Below are 17,393 nucleotides of genomic sequence, written 5' to 3' on the forward strand. Positions count from 1 at the left end.
CAAGTTTTGTCAACATGCCTTTAAGGATACAGTTAGGTACAGTTTTAAAATCCCACTGGCAGGGCAAATACTCTAAAATACAGTTCTGTTCGTTCATCGAGTAATGAAACCCTATTTAAAATATCTATTTTAATATTCTATACACAACAGTGTGAAGCAAATACATTACCTTACGTTAAACCTTGGAGAAAAACGATTACAATTTGTTTTTTTTTTCCCGTTTTAACAAGTTTCCCTGATTGTAGAATAGTTGCATAAGGTGTAAGGTATGATTCAGGTGTGTGGTGTCATCTAATCTTTAAAGTTCTGAGTAAGGAACTGGACCGAGGCGACTGGATCAACAAGTCCAAACTTCTTCACGAACGCTTGAGGATCCCAGTTTCCTAAAGAGAGTGAGAAAAAAACAACAATAAAAACAAACACACACTGTAATAAATATAACTTCCTGTCTCAAAGTGTTAAGCTTGAGATACACAAACAATTCATCATTTCATATTCATATATTTAGACCCTGTATAAGTGTCGTTTGGCGTTAGGTGAATCCACCTTTTTTTTATCCGACGTGATTTAGATTTTAGACACACTATACGATGTCGTAATTTTTCAGTCACATGACTGTTCTGTCGTGGTCACCGTATTTGGAACTGAATTTCTCCGTACAGGGTGTACATAACTGGGGTGAAAGATGGCTAAAATGACTCATCTTACATCAGAATAAAACGCTATAAACACCACATCGCTTTGACAGAGCTGATAAAATAGACCGTGATAACGATGTACTTCCCCAGAACTGCTAATTCCACTTAAACCTGGAAATAGGCCAAATTTGTGTTTTCTTGAGATATATTTATCTCACACACAACCCCGCACTCTGTTCTGGAGAGGCTTAAAGCTCCAGTGGCTATTCATGTCAGGGTGGGTAAAAGATTGCTAATGTTAGCAATACTGTACATACAGCTGAGATAAACTTCCTTACTTCGCATAATGTAGCTAGCTAGCTAACACGGTCACAGGCTCAATTAAGCACACGTACGCAATATTGTTTGCTTAGCATATCACGTATCCCGACGTAAATAGCGGGGGCGGTATAAGCACCACGTGACACTGTGCCAACAACTGACTAAACAGACTAGCACCGTGTCTCAAATCATCTACTCGTATACTTTTCTAGACCATTATTGAGTACTAACACTGACCGGCTTTCCTATTAGAGTTAGTGTTTGAATTGAAAAAAAGAAAAACACCAAACCTACCAAAAGGTCTGTTTTTTTCGTACCAGTCATCTGGATTTTCTAGACTAGTAAATGCTTTTGAATGTATGGTCAGGGTTTTCGATTTGAGAAGCGGATCATGACAACAATCACGATGACGGCGGAGAGGTTTTAAAGAGAAACAGAGCTCGCGATCTTTCGATCGCTAGCTCAGAACTTTATTGTTGACTTTTTGAGAGAACCCACCTTTGTTGCTAAGCTGATACTAGACGTATTTTGGCCTGGTTGGGTCTGAAAAGCCACCTCTTTTTCTCTACACGCTGTTGTTTGATAAATACCAAATTGAAAGATGGAACTTTCTTTTTGTTTTTTGTTTTTTTCTTCCTGATTTTATTTGGAGGGTGTCGCTGTGATTCTCTGGGCCCTAAAACACTGTGATCATCTCATGTCTAAAATAAATGCTCAGGCTGTTATGGTGCTGGAGGTGGCAACAGGCGAACGCGAGCTTTTTGGCAGGACGAGCGGGTAAATACCAGTCGCAGCTCCGGCTGCTATGACAATATCTTATCCTGATCTTCCTCTTCTTTAGCGGCTAACTGCACACACACACACACACACACACACACACACACACACACACAATCACATATAAAACGAACCCTTACAATATGAGCTAAATGTTTATTCAGGTCTGAATGAAATATTTATAGCATAAAAGGTGATTTCTAATAGCCTTTATCTGGAAAATGTTAAGCAGTGGCGTGCATTTAAATTTCCCCTCCAACAGAACAAAGATAAAAAGATGCTGTTAATAAGATGACCGAATTAGAAGCGGTTAAACCTCTAGGGCAATTTCATTCACTGACTTCATCTGTGTCTCAAACACACATGAAAACACTGATCAGAGATGGAAATGCAGCAGCGGTGAAAAGGGAAAGCCCATCTTTGTACACACAGCACAACAGGCCACATCCTGGAACCAACAGTATCGTCTGTGTGTGTGTGTGTGTGTGTGTGTGTGTGTGTGTGTGTGTGTGTGGTCGCCTGTATATGTTTGCATGCAAATACGTGTGGGAGAGTGTAAAAATACAAATCGAAAAAGAAAAAAAGAGAAAAAGGTCATGCTCACCCACAAAGAGGTAGGCCGGTATTAATACAGCGATTGTCACCATTCGTGTTGCCCTAACCAGTACAATTACCATCTCATAGCCTTCCATTAGAGGTGAGCAAGAGCAGAGATGTGACAGAGTGAAGGGCACAGGTGGTGTTTAGACGAAAATAATAAGCACAGACTAGGTCCTGCTTTTCGCTCAATTATGAGATTCTGGGAGTCAGGTAAGTGTGTGAGAGCAGTGTGTCCAGTTCTCTGGTTGTTAAGTGTGAGAGATGGAGTAAGGGGACCTGGCATTATGAGGTCAGGTGACCTTTAGGCCTTCAGGTCTGAGAACAGGAGGAGATAATGTTCCGCCTCTGCACATACCAAGCCCCATCTGACCCTACAATGGTCAGGGCAGCACACACACACACACACACACACACACACACACACACACACACTCTTATCTGACCACTACTAGATATTAACAGATGTAAGGCAGTGTCATAGTGGATCCTTCTAGATCCAACAAACATCAAGACAGCCCTTTCATCCACCATCTGAAGTTCAGGAAAATACATGTAGGACTATTCAAGTTCTTGGGACACACGTGTACCGTACGTCTGTTATGTAATTATGATCGATTCATGTTGGATACGTGATCTCTGTAGAAGTCTTCATGGAAAAACTCAACGTGTACTACACGTCTTCTCATTTTAATCCACATGAATTGTTTTGACCTTGTGGCGTTGTGATTCGTGGCTCACTTGACCGTACCATGTATGTACGGGTGGTGACGGGAGACGACCGGAACGTGTCTTAATACTGGAGAAGAAGCACAAAACCTCTTTTCTCCCACTCGATATAATGGAGTCTTTTCCAATATATACACTGTATATTTTCTTAAAACCCAGAGATACTCGTAACGGTCACATTACAACCCATGGTAAACAAATCCAGTCCAAACATGGAATACATTTGACAGTATGTCCAAATGCATTAGTTTAGAGTTTTCATTAGCCAGCTAACACGAGAGCAATGAACCCATAAACATCCAGCAGCTGTGATGTGTCAGGACTCAACTATTCCTGGGTTACTGCGCATGAGCTAAACACACAGCTAGAGCTGATGTTGACAGGGTGGAGTGACTTCAAAAAAGCTTTCGTGCTATTCACATGCAGGACGTTACCTTTTTTCCTGCCTTCTTTTAAACACACATTCGTCAGTCTAGTTTAAAAACGTCCAGTACGGCTGAACAGACGTCTAAATAACACTAAAACAAGCTGTGGTTTGGATATATTGATACGTTTATATTGATACAAGCTGTGGTTTGGATATATTGATACGTTTATATTGATACAAGCTGTGGTTTGGATATATTGATACGTTTATATTGATACAAGCTGTGGTTTGGATATATTGATACGTTTGATATATTGATACGTGTTGGCCTAAGTAAGACCGGTTACTTTAGTGGGCCGATTTATAACGATATGGCATAATAATATGTCCCGTAGATAGGAGCTCAGAGCTTGTGAAGCGTTCGAAATGTCCTTGAGGGTAAGCCAGACCGTGCGCTGAAAGGTTTGAGAGGAAAACAATGGCCTTGCTTTCACTTTCTGCACTCTTTTGTCTGACTGGCTGGTGACACTCTATTATCAGCGACCACACTAACGCTGTCATCATGGAGCTCTTCGGGCGGAGTGGCAGATTTAACCAACATACAGATTTACACACGGCTCCAAAAATAGTGTCGGCAGTTTTTCTCTGGGCTAATTTCAGCACACACAGACGCACACTTTCCACTTCCCCGATCTGTCGAGTCATGGAACAGTGAGAGATAGGAAGTGGGGAGCGGTGTGGTGATTTCTTCCTCTCTTCTCAGCCCGCTCCACCCTCCCTCTTTAGTCGCGTTTGAGCGATGCAGGAAGTGAAAGAGTTGCCTCTTCTAGGCGATGACACTTTTAATAGTACAATGTGGTTCAGTAGGGGCACGGGTAAAGTGACAAGTGACAAGCACAACCTTTACAAACATCTAGTGTCCTATTGATATACGGTGTTGAAAGATAAAGCAGGATAAACGTCTACGTATGCTGTATAAGAGAAACCTGCTGAGATCCTGAAGCGCTACACTCTCACACATCTTCTGTGAACATGACCCAGATTGCACTCTGTGCTAGAGTAACCTTTGTAGGAGGTGTGTTTGTGTGAGAGAAAAGCATTCAGGGGTTTTTCAGATGTTAATATTGACAGTATGACTCATGAAAACATGGAGGACCGATGCGGCACGCTGCTCAGCTGCCTACACACACCCCTCATTCCCTTTACTGAGCATCTTCAATTGCAAGAACACAGCCACTCTTTCAACGATCCCATTAGTATCGGCCAAAATTACCATACTCTATCATACCGTGCGATTTAGTTGTTATATATATGCTTTATATATACTCTATCTACTGGCCCAGAAAAAGCATTCACATTGTCACATTTTGAACTTTTCTATGATACATCAGTTTTAAAACTACAGACTCTTCTGACTTTTGCCTGTATGTCAACTACATTTAAAAGTCACAAAAGTAAAAAGGGAGAAAATGCTGATGAGATATTCCATCGTGGACATTTTAACGACCGGGATCTGATTACAAACTAAACTGACCAGGCATATGTCTGTTTCCCTACACTGCTATCAAACAACGTTAAAGCCTGGCTTTAACTGTGTGAAAACAATCAATAACTACGTTTACACGGACAGCGGTAATCTAATTTTTGAGCTTATTCTGAATAAGACAATATTCCGATTAAGGTGTTTACATGAGTCGCTTTTAGAATATTCCTTTCATGTTCCCGTTTGACATGTTATAGGACATAGAGCGATTAACGGCACACGTCATTACGTCCCCGCGCCACGCAGTCTGACGTTCCCTCTAGAATTTCACGTATCGACATACAGTTCGTCTTCGTTATGGTACCGTATACAGTTTCGGGTGTTTAGTTTTTAATTTTACGAACGCTTCAAGTGCGGTTAATTATTTATCGTGCTACACGTGCAAATAGACGACCGCTTGAAGCCGTGGGCTGCGTCCCAAACCACGTACTTACCGTCTATATAGTAGCCGAAACACATGTATTTCTCCTATTATATAGTAGGTAAGTACACGGTTTGCGACACAGCCGTGCTCTCTTGTTTGTCGTCCTATTGCATAATACGGTGAAAACTCTCACACGACGTTAATAGTGTGATTAAGGTGTGTACATGTCTGTAATACACGTCGATAATGTGACTAAAACAGGAATACTCCACACGTCTTGTGTTTACTCCGAGTATGACTTTAGCCGGATTAAGGTCAGCAATAATCGCTGTTTACATGCTAGTTTCTTAATCAGAGTATCGTCTTAATCGGTTTAATATCGGATTATTGTCGTCTGTGTAAACGTACTGATTGGTTTTACCACCACGTTTGTTAAGCTAGAAGATTAAAAAATAAATAAAGTAATTTCTGCACTCTTTTGGTGAAACCTATTGAAATTTTCTTCAATTTTAGGCGTCAATATATGCTATGTTATAGCCGACCAATTATGGTCAAAACCTGATGTTTTCAGCTGTCTCAAGATTCCTAAGAATTTATCCCCAGTGACATCTAACAAAGTTTCCCTGTCTGCTACACACTGCATATTTGCTTTAGTCTCCATTTATAGAGTTCTCTATTTTCAGAAGAGAAATGCAGAAATTGCACCAACATCCCAGAGTTGAAACTGTTCTGTACTGAGGAACGGGCTGAAATTCCTCCGAGCCGATGTGCGGGACTGATCAACAGTTTAGTAAGTGTTTAGCTGCAGTTATCGCTGCACAAGGGGGTCACACCAGATACTGTAAACAAAAGGTTCGCATACTTTTGCCACTCACAGATATATAATATTGGATCATTTTCCTCAATAAATAAATTACCAAGTAAAATATTTTTATCTCATTTTTCAATTGGGTTCTCTTTATCTACTTTTAGGACTTAAAATCTGAAGAAAATCTGATGTTGTTTTAGGTCATATTTACGCAGAAAATTCTTTCACAAACTTTCACCGTAAATACCACCGTATATACGGAGTTAATGAGGACATGGTCTTTCTACCAAACGTCTATTTATTATTTCATAATTGTCACCTTTCTGTAAATACCAAATGTTTTTGGATTTCTGTTATTTACAGCTGTAGTGTTTTGAGAGTAGCAGGACGTGGACCCTATCGGGTTGTGTCATAAGAATGATCATCATCGCTAAATCATCCAATATTCAACTGCAATACTAACTCGAACTCTCTTTCGACACCCTCCCAGTTTCCCCACCATCAGACAATTAGAAGCAGAAAAGATGCTTGAGTATTAAAGCCCCTGGTGGAGTACTGGGATAGGGCGGCTGAGCTGTGCGGTAGAGCCGGGTTTGGCCCTGGCAGCAATGCTTATGATTAATGGCTGCATTGGTGGGTGGGAGAAAAGGCTCAGATGTGCCATTACCACACTGCACTGCTGCTAATGGCTTCAATTACAACTCAGTCCCTGCTGCTGAGCTCGCAGGATCACCACGCTGTGCGTGTGGAGCGCTGCAGGAAGAAATAGCAAGGCACAGGTCTTTAGTGAACTGGAGATAAATAAGTTATTAGCAACTTTTTGTGGGGTAACTAAAGTATTATTCAGATGCGATACGCTTTCTAGACATACATCTGTTGCCGGAGGATATCTGTAGTGATGATAAGTCGAGATCTCTGTATAATCAGAGATGGGTGTGTCTTCATGATGTACATGATCCTCGCCATGCGTACTTTATATAGCGGGCTCTAAAAATAGGTCCTTATTGAAATGTAAACAAATGTGTAATATCGACTATGTCAACTGCTTTGTACAAAAGGTCAGATTTTCCTCATACCTAATCTCTTCTACTGAAGAATCTGTTCAGATCATAAAAGGAAAAAAAAAAAAAGGGGGACATACCAAATACTAAAAAAAACCTCAGAAATTCATGTAAATATTTAAAAGATATATAAATATGTAATATATCATACCGGTCTCAGAAGTTAGGATGAAACTTTACACTTCATTTGAATACAGAGTGTTTTGATTTTCATTATAACCGCTTGCCGGAGGACTCGTGTTCACGTTTGATCATTAGTAGCTCACATGTATGTATGTAAGTAAACCCGTGCTAGGAACTTAAATTTAGCAACACGTCGATTCTCTTTTTGAGAAGTCATTCAGGAACAGTGTCCATATTTGACTGTTTTGAATTTTAAACTCGATGTCACACGGGGATCTGGTGGGACGCGAACACTTCCTGGAGAGTCTTTATACCGAAAAACATGTTCAAAGCCTCTTTCCGACAGCATATAACAGAATCTTTACAAACATGTCAACCAAGTCATGCGTAAAATGTGGCGTAATCTTTTCAGATGGAGTCCATAAAAAATGACTGACTAAAAATCCAGAGCTACTCTGGTAATAATCACATGACCCCGCCTCTGCGTGTATAACCAATCCTGTCCGAATAGGGGTTTCTGAATGTCATCGTATGTTTATGAGAACAGCAACACTTTCATCTAAGGACTTCAAGAATCCTATTTAATTACTCTATAATATTTCCAGCGGTCATCTTCTGAAATTGAGAAATACCTCTGACTCCGGCTCGTAAACGAAAGCTGTCCGACGTTCTGTGCGACTTAAAGCAGAAAAGTGCTCCTTTTGGATATACTTATCTGATTACTGGCTTAAGTGCTTATACATGATAAGTATTCCGCTAACACTTGACTCGCTCTTCTAAATGAATGCACCTGACTTCTCAAGCCCCTGATGGAAAATAACTGAGAGAAATTAGCTCAGGCTCAGCAAATGCCATGGGTTCATGAAGTCGGTGTAGATGCTGTAGTACTGTTTCACCCACACATCTAAGTCTATAACAAACAGAGGCACTTTACTACCTACACACTTCTTTTTAACCCGGAACAATACGATCGTAAAGACCGTGGGGTATGTGTAAATGACCTATTACATGTTGACACTGCACTGATTAAGGAAATCTGAGTACTTAAAACAATTTCCCAAAGGTATACTTCAGTGTAAAGGCACATCCATGTCATTCAATTTCTCTGGGGTTTTGTTTTTAGGTGTAGCTTGTTCCTGAGCAAATCTACATGACTTGCCGTTTGACCTACATCACAAAAAACACCCACACACCCATAACGATAGGAATGTTATGAAATAATTATTAACAATTTAAAAAGCTTTGACCGAGTTTGGAACACACAAGAAATTAAATAATGATTTCCGGACCACATGAAAAAAAGCCTGCGATATTTTTTTTATCGATTCGACAGAAACTTTAGGTTAAACTATATAGTAGAATAAAGGATTTGCAAAAATGCTGACGTAAATCTGAGAAACCAAATTCTAGCGTCCTTAGGGACAGTGCTGGCTTGGCGGTTAAGGCTCTGGGTTACTGATTGGAAGGTTGGGGGTTCAAGGCCTAGCACTGCTAAGCTGCCACTGTTGGGCCCTTAACCCTCTCTGCTCCAGTGGCGCTGCATCATAGCTGACCCTGCGCTCTGACCCCAGCTTCCTGACATGCTGGGATATGCGAACAAAATATTTTCACTGTGCTGTAATGTATACGTGCCCAATAAAGACTACATTATCATTATTGTAACTGGGAATTCGAAACCCTGTAATGTGATTTCTTCAATGTTTTTGTCAGACCTAACAGATCTCAAACCGAACTCTTTGAGAAGAGCTGTAGGGCATATCTTGAAGTCAATTTTAACCACACGCACACACACACACACACACACACACACACAGAGCATTTTTATTTAGACTTCTTTAATAAATAACGGTTGGAATATACGGGTTGGTGAGGCATGAATCGCAGGCGAAGCCGCAAAAAAATATATCCAGCTCAAGATACAAAAACACGAGAGAGATGAAACAAGGACCACGGCTCACACACGCTTTTCTACTAGCACACTCTTGGACACTCTTATCCAATCTCACAGTGCGTCGCATCATACATACGTTTTGATGATGGTTGAAAAGAATGATGATTTTTATTTTTAACAGGTACTAGACACTAATAAGCGTTGGGAAGAGTGGAATGGAGAGTATTCAAGCATACAAGCAGGAAAGGAAGAGTGCTCTGTGGCATAAGTAGACGTCACTGCTCTGGTCAGAAGGTCATGTTGTGTGTGTATAAATAGTCTTTAAATGAGGATCTAAATTTAAGAATGTCCTGCATTTCTGTCACTGTATGTACCTGTGAAGAGGACACAGAGTGAGTGAGAGAGAGAGAGAGAGATGGACGTCCAACTGGCACAACAGAGAGCGTGAGGACTTCGTGTTCATTTTGCCACCTCCGCAGGCTGTGTCCATGGCCTGCGGAACCCCTGGCACTGAGACATGCACGTAACGGCATGATCTAAAGAGGCTGTGTGGAGGTGTGGGGATTCCCCACCAACATGCTCTCTCCTGCCTCCTGCACACCGGCCGCCTCCGTGCACCCCCACTGTCGCTTGCGCAACTACCAGCTGTCACTATGCATCCACTGACCCACATTGTACTTCCTACACACACACACACACCCACACACACTCACTCACGCATGCACGCTAGGCCTGCAGTCTAGGCGCCAGGCCTGATCTTCACCTCTTGGCGTCTGTAAGAACGGTAGAAGATCAAAGCTAGGAGAGCGTCAGTGCTGGAGTTGAAATCGAGTTGCTCGGCATTAGGGGAAGTGGAAAATGACCATTAGGTCTAAACAGACATACATACACAGCACACACACATACGCAGGGACTGGGACAGAGACAGAGTGTGTGTTGAAGTCACTACTGGGGAAGTGGAACATGATCATTAGACGACTCCACACCCACAACTGAAGGCTCCAAACTCTCCAATCAGATCAATTAAACAATTAAATGTCATGGCAGCATAAGAGATGTGGTCACTGGCCACGCGCAGATGACAAGCACTAATCTCCATACATCCTTATTACACACTGACAGCACTTCCACAAGTGCATAGATCTCACTAAAGGCCTGGAAACACTAAACCAATTGTATTTCAATCAACAATCTGGAAAGAAACTTCCGTAATGACCCTCACCTGAAACGGCACAAAGGCTGGGCTTGGTGCAGTGTGTAGTAGGAGTGTGGAGCGCAATGACATTACCTGTATCTGTTTAGTCTCCCAAATATCTGTATTCAGACTTAAACCCCAAGTGGGTGTGGCTTCGGTCTCTGGCAATTCTTCAATCTCAGCTAGATTGATCAAATTCCTAACTGGTCTCAACTAGAGATGTGCTTGGGACTATTAAAAAAAAAAAAAAAAATCTAGCTTTATTATGTTTGTACATGTTTGCGATACTTTCTAAGGAATTTATTTGGAATTTGATTCTATTATATAAACAAAATTCATCAAGATTAGGTCTCTAACAATTAAATAGCTCCCTCCACCCCCTTAATTCCCACACACGACTAAAACCTTTCATGTATATCATTTTATACACATTTCCCAGGTTATTTGTATGAGTAAGAGATAACAAAAAGACGAATGTGTTGTTTTTTTTTTTTGTCCCGTGAGCTTCATACGTGACACACCCGCTGACAAAGTAAAAACTGCCCACTCGCGCACTTCCTATTCTTATCTGTATTTGTATCTGTCTCAAACATGATCATTATCCTTCTGAGAATTTGATTGGCCGATGCACAGCCTTTACTGAAGTGTCTGTCTTTGAGACAGCTGTTGTATCTTTCGGTGCTCCAGAGAACATGAGAAAACATCTTTATCTAGCATTATGGAAATGTCAGACTTTAGTCCTTTCATACTGTATATACTGCATGTAAAGTTTTCAATTGCAAGGGTGTGTCCGAGGGTGTGTGGTCTAGGAGTGTGTTTGGGAATGCCCTGCTATGAATAACCCGTGGTTAAATGTAGCAGCTGACGACTTGGGCGCTGCAGTTCAAAACAATGTCCACCCTTTTTCTTTCGAGTGATAAAGCTCTTAGAAAATACATCAGCCAAGCCATTTCTCATGACACTCTCATAACACTAAACGCTTGATATACTACAAATCGGACTAATTTAGCACGGAATTTCATACCTACAACTGTTCATAGCTAACAAGCAGGAATTGGGAAAACAGTCCGGGAATGGACTAGAACAAACTCTGAATGAATGTGTTTAATACCTAAACAAACATGTCATGTGAAAAGATAAGTATATCCCATGGAAATTGTGAAAAAACAGTGCGATACACTTGAACAAAAAACCACAAGGGAACATAGCGTTGCCAATTGAATCATTTATTCAACAGAAACATCAACAGACGTGATAAGTAAGTACACCCTTGGTCTCAGAAGCTAGCATTGCTCCCTTTAGCAGAAATAACTTCTTGTAGGCATTTTGCATAATTGTCCATCAATTGCTTGCTGGAATTTTTGACCACTCTTCCATGCAAGATGTTTGAGGGTTTTCTTGCATGTTCTGCCGGTTTAAAATCCCCCACCCCCACACAACATTTCAATGGGATTCAAATCCAGGCTTTGACTAGGCCATTCCATAACCTTCCACTTCTTCTTTTTGAGCCATTCCTGGGTGGATTTGCTCGTGTGATTAAGATCCTTATCCTGTTGAAAGGTCCACTTCAACTTTCGAACCGATGGCCTCACATTATCTTCAAGTACTCTTTGATATGATGCAGAATTCATAGTTGAATCAATGACTGAAAGCTGACCAGTCCCTGAGGAACGAAGTAACCCCAAACCATAACATTTCCACCATCGTGCTGTAACCCACCACAGCTCCTGTGATGAAATTTTAGGGTTCTTGGAGACTACTTGTTCCATCAGACGGTCTGTGCTTGGGCTGAATTTGCTGGGTCGGCCAGTCCTGGACAAACTGGAAGGCATTTGAGATCTGAGCCATTTGTAGATGATTTTCCTTCCAGTGAAATGATGTATTTGAAATAATTCAATCTTTTTAAACCACTTGCCAGACTCATAGGCATCCACAACCTTTTTTTCTGAAGGCCTTACAGAACTCTTTGGATCTTGGCATGATAACACCACACACCTCAATAGCAAAGGGAACACCAGACACTAGATATGAGAGGGGTATAAATAAGACGGGTTCCACCTGCACTCACTAAGCAGGCTCTAATCACTGGCAACCAATCTTGAACATCTGATTCAAATCTTACGGATTTGAAGGTGTGATAAATGTATGGGTGTACTTACTTTTTCATGTGACTGATCTGTTTTTTTTTTTGTTTTTTTTTTTGTTAATTTAAATTGTGAAAATTACCACAAAATGTCAATTTTATGTCATATGATAGTGTGTATCAACTTTTTTAATAGGCACTGTTTCAAAGAGAATGTTTGTTTGTTCAAATATGTAAAACAACAACAACAACACAAAAAAACCCAACAATTTCCATAGGATCTACTTCTTTTTTCACAGGACTGTATAACTTTGGATTAACAACAGACTTGTTATATTCAGCTTATTATAGCAAAGTTCTTGCTGATTCTTGTATACATTATATACTATAGTTGGTCTTTCAGCTTGGGATGTCTAGTAGTCTATTAAGTATATTACATTTCCTTTTCTTCAACAACTGAAAAGCCAAAAATGATCGAATTATCTGAGTGATTATGTCAGCGAATTAAAACAAAACTTTAATTGTATTTCCTGCAAGTGACTTAGGGAGGAAGAGCAACAGTTTGGCATTATTTCTGGGTGTTCACCATAAAACTCCTCAGCCACGGCAGGGTGGAGTGGTATTTACGTGTTACTCCAAATTTCTGGAGAGCTACCACAGCAATCATTTGAATACATTTCTATCAAAAAAAAAAAAAAAAAAAAAGGATAAAATTCATGAAACATGTTCTCAAATCCATATTATGTTCATCCAGGTACAAAGCAAGGTATATAAAGAATATAAACAGTCTGGATTTGAACCCGAGTTTAAATGGAAGGTTATAATGGGCCGCGTTCAGTCCAAAAGTTGGTCAGGTGGTCAGTTACGCAGGCATTTAATAATCTGGTGTCCCAATTCAGATCAGGCAAATTTCCGAGGGCGAATGAATGTTCTTGGGTAGGGGTGTCTGAGATGGGGGGTTTTCAATAGTGTCTAGACCACCGCCTTTAAACACAAGTGCTTACCTTTAACCCTGATGAAAAATATCAAGGATAGAAAATATGGACTGAAGTAGGAGCTAACGTTTTTCAGCTAAAATTTTTGATTTATTTATAAAAAGCCTAATATGATATAAATAAGAGTCTAGTATATTGCTGCATGAATAGTCCAAGTTGTAATACTTACATGAATTAAAGCAAATTTGCTTTAATCTAACAATATGGCTTCCACAGTCATTATTCTGAAGCGTGACATACTGGGATTACATCAAACTGTCAAACATGTGAGCTGGACTTAATAGTACGCTAATACTGCGCGAGAAATTTGCGTCCAAATTCATAATGACACGTGACTGAGACGCGAACTCCACCACGTGCGCTTTAAGTCTCACGTAACTCTCAACTCCGAACATGTCCGTATCTTCACGCTAAACTCATTCTGACATTACTCCCCGCCCCCCCAAAAAAGTCTAATACGATGAAAAGATCTTTCCCAAACGTAAAAGAAACCAAAACAAACAAACAAAAAAAACCCTCTCCAAAGTGCAACAACCTCAACATTGCACTGTTTCATTTCATTTCCAACAGCCTTCATGTTAATAAGGTGGGACTGGCTGCTGACGAAGGTGTCAAAACTTCAAACGGAGTGAAGTGCGTCTCTGACAGTGGGCCTACGTTAGCGAGTCTCAGAACTGAGCTGAAACGCTCACTGAGTAGCGCAGACAGCATGACACTCCCCCTACACACTCTGCTGGCCCACACACTTCACACACTAGGGACAGGGGTGCAGAGGAGTACAAAGTCAAGACAACAAGCAAACACTGACGAGAGCGAAGTGGAGTCTGCGGAGAATCAGCAATCAGAGATTTATTTCAACTTCTGTTTGAACTGGAATCGATTTTGCATTCAGGTGCAGACACGCTGTAATGTCAGGTTGAAGACAAACTGTGAACTAGAAGAAGTCGATCGAAATGTAGTAGATGTTAAAGCTTTGTAGTACACTACGTATAAAACGAACATGGCTGCAGAGTCATACTCATGCGTGTCAGACCCACAGCAACGTCCTAATCGGCTACGTTCCTTACATTTTCTCTGCAGGTGCTGATTCTTTGGCTGTACTGTCATTTCAAGCGTCACTACCGACTTAAGTTCTACCTGAATTCAATATATAATGTATTTAACTTGCGATGGTGGCTCAGAGGTTAGATTCTGGGATATCGATCGCAAGGGTGAGAGACTGCGCAAAGACCCTAAACCAAAGAACTGCTCCGGGGGCGCTGTACCAATGCTGACCCTGCCCTCTGACCCCAACTACCCTCAAGGCTGGGATGTGAAGAAGAGCAATTGCTTGTATGCGTATGTATATGACAGTAAAGTTCACGGTTACAGTCTTGCAGTTATTCGCAGTAAACATATCAATAAATAAATAAAAAGTATAAAACATATAAATGCAGTTCTCCGATTTATTTATTTATTTATTTATTTAAAATATGAAAAGTAGTTTATGAAAGAAAAGGCTTAGTATGGAGACAATATGAACCAGTTTGTACGACTGGTTTAATAATCATGGTTTTTGTTTTTTTTTGTGTACTGTGTACATTTAACGGATCTATACATCACTTATAGCGCAACAAACATACATTTTGACTAAAAGGAACGCCACTATTTCATTATTTAATAAATGAATACCAACTCTATATCATGTTCAATCTCATTTCTGTTTTAAACAACACATTACAATAACGATATTAAATGTATTACTATCTTTGCATATAATCGGCACACTGGGGTGTTAATTAGGTTTACACATTGGATATACGGTATAGAAATGACGCACTTTTACAGATTATAAATCCGCCGACAAAAGCTGTGGAAATTCTACGTATATCTCGACCTATAATATAGAAGCACCCATCGTGTTTGATGAAAAACGATAACGATGTGTTATTCATCCAGGAAGCATGTGACATACAGGCAGATCTGTGCAAAAGCCCTTTTTATTTTAGTACAAATTTCCATCCATCTTCTATACCGCGTATCCTTTTCAGGGTCACGGGGAAACCTGGAGCCTTTCCCAGGAAGCATCGGGCACAAGGCGGGGTACACCCTGGACAGGGTGCCAGTCCATCGCAGGGCACACTCACATACACACTCACACACCCATTCATACACTATGGACACTTTGGACATGCCGATCAGCCTACCATGCATGTCTTTGGACTGGGGAGGATCCAAAACTTTGGACTCCGGTTTCCTCCCCCAGTCCAAAGACATGCGTTGTCGGCTGATTGGCAATGTGTGTGTTGCTGGATGGGTGCCCTGCGACGTGTTGGCACCCCGTCCACCCCCGCCGTGTGCCCCGAGTCCCCTGAGATAGGCTCCAGTCTCCCTGACGACCCTGTGTAGGATAAGCAGCATGGAAACTGGATGGATGTTCCTACATAATATCATTATCTTTGCTTGACAGGACTTCTTTACAAGACTTGTTGCACACCGATCTACGTACGTTTACTATAACCGACAATGTCTACTAAAACTAGACGCTCCAAGATAGCGAACGTGATCAAATGTGTCGCAGCCTGGAAAAATCCCGTCACGTGCTCCAGGTTTGAGATTTTCTACTCTATATATACTGAAAACGACAGACGCTCCTGGAGTGAAATATCCCTCTCATTTGAAATCGACGTTTAAAATGCCCTAAGATTGAAAAAGAAAGATGTGCACCCAGAGACATTTATAATCTAATCTACATTTTGGAAAAAACAACATTACTGACAAATCGTAATGAATTCTAAGCGTTGAGTAGGAAATGAGTTTTCAGCATCATCCCTTTCTCATCCATGTCTCTGTCTGTATCGATCTCCACCTCATCTATAAGCGACTTTACACGTGAGCATCTCTTATCTCCACCGATCTCTGTTCACGCTCACATCCAAGCGAAAATAACGAACTGTTAATAAAGTCATTGTTCTCCGTCTTTTACATGATCGATTAGGTTCTAAACGATTGATTAGGTGCACATTCTTTCCCCATGGCATGTAACTATCTAAAAAAAGACTCGATCAGTGTAAGAAAAGCACACTTAGCTAGCTAGGTATCTTTAGACAGACCGACCGTTAGTCCTGCTGCGTCTGTGGAAATGGCTCCTTACACACCGTGATCCTGGCATGAAGACGGCAATGCAAAATGAAAACATTTCCACATCCCGTGTTCTTAAAAGCGTCAACTCAACAGCCGTTCTTGCTTTCAGTGTGCCGTGAAATTAAAAAAATAAATAAATAAATAAAGGTATTGCGTATATGTAATGATTATACTACCACAGTTTGCTTTATGTTATTACGATTACTGATCTTTAACACAGGCTGACATTCACAAACCTAATCAGTATCAATAATTAATATGATGACAAGAAATACAATTAATATTACGGAATAACTCTAATGCATTTTTTATACGCAGTGACAATCACACTGTGTTACTGTCTACGGTTAGTCCATTAAATATTTAGCGTGTTTGCACATGTACACGTATAATACGCTGAGACAGAGCTGGTGGATTCTGTACTCTGTTTATTTCAATGTGATCAATCAGGTATAAATGATAAATTAGAGTGCAATTATATATAATAAGTGCTTGGAGGAAATGGCAATGTCTGGCTCTGTGGTGCTTGTCACTGTATGCTGTACAGCTAATTATATGTTATGTTGAAATGCTGGAGTATGATATTTTCAGGTTGATTTAAAATAGGTGGCCGTGTAAGTGTGCTGTGGGAGTGCGTCACGCTGCGGGCCTTCTGGAGATAATAAAATAGTGAGCTTTATGTGCACATGTGCATTTGTTTGTGGCCTTTTTTTTTTTTCTTCTTACTTACCCAGTGAGCGCCGTTCCTGTTGGCCAAGAGACAGGACCTGGCCTGTGG

General features: G+C 40.7%; 1 protein-coding gene across 1 annotated transcript in view; it reads right to left on the bottom strand.

The window, feature by feature from the left end:
- Positions 1-4: 4 nt before the first annotated feature.
- LOC128607441 (phosphatidylethanolamine-binding protein 4) overlaps positions 5-17,393 on the bottom strand; it is a 104,688-nt gene continuing 87,299 nt past the window's right edge. Inside the window, exons 6-7 of the mRNA XM_053624302.1 lie at positions 17,346-17,393; positions 5-383 (exon numbers count right to left, since the gene is read on the bottom strand). The exon at positions 17,346-17,393 is cut by the window's right edge and continues 69 nt beyond it. Coding sequence (XP_053480277.1) covers positions 292-383; positions 17,346-17,393 — 140 coding nt within the window. The 3' untranslated portion in view covers positions 5-291. The remainder of the gene's footprint in view (positions 384-17,345) is intronic.

The sequence above is a fragment of the Ictalurus furcatus genome, chromosome 5 (genome assembly GCF_023375685.1).
Source record: "Ictalurus furcatus strain D&B chromosome 5, Billie_1.0, whole genome shotgun sequence".
In the NCBI taxonomy this organism is placed as follows: Eukaryota; Metazoa; Chordata; class Actinopteri; order Siluriformes; family Ictaluridae; genus Ictalurus; species Ictalurus furcatus.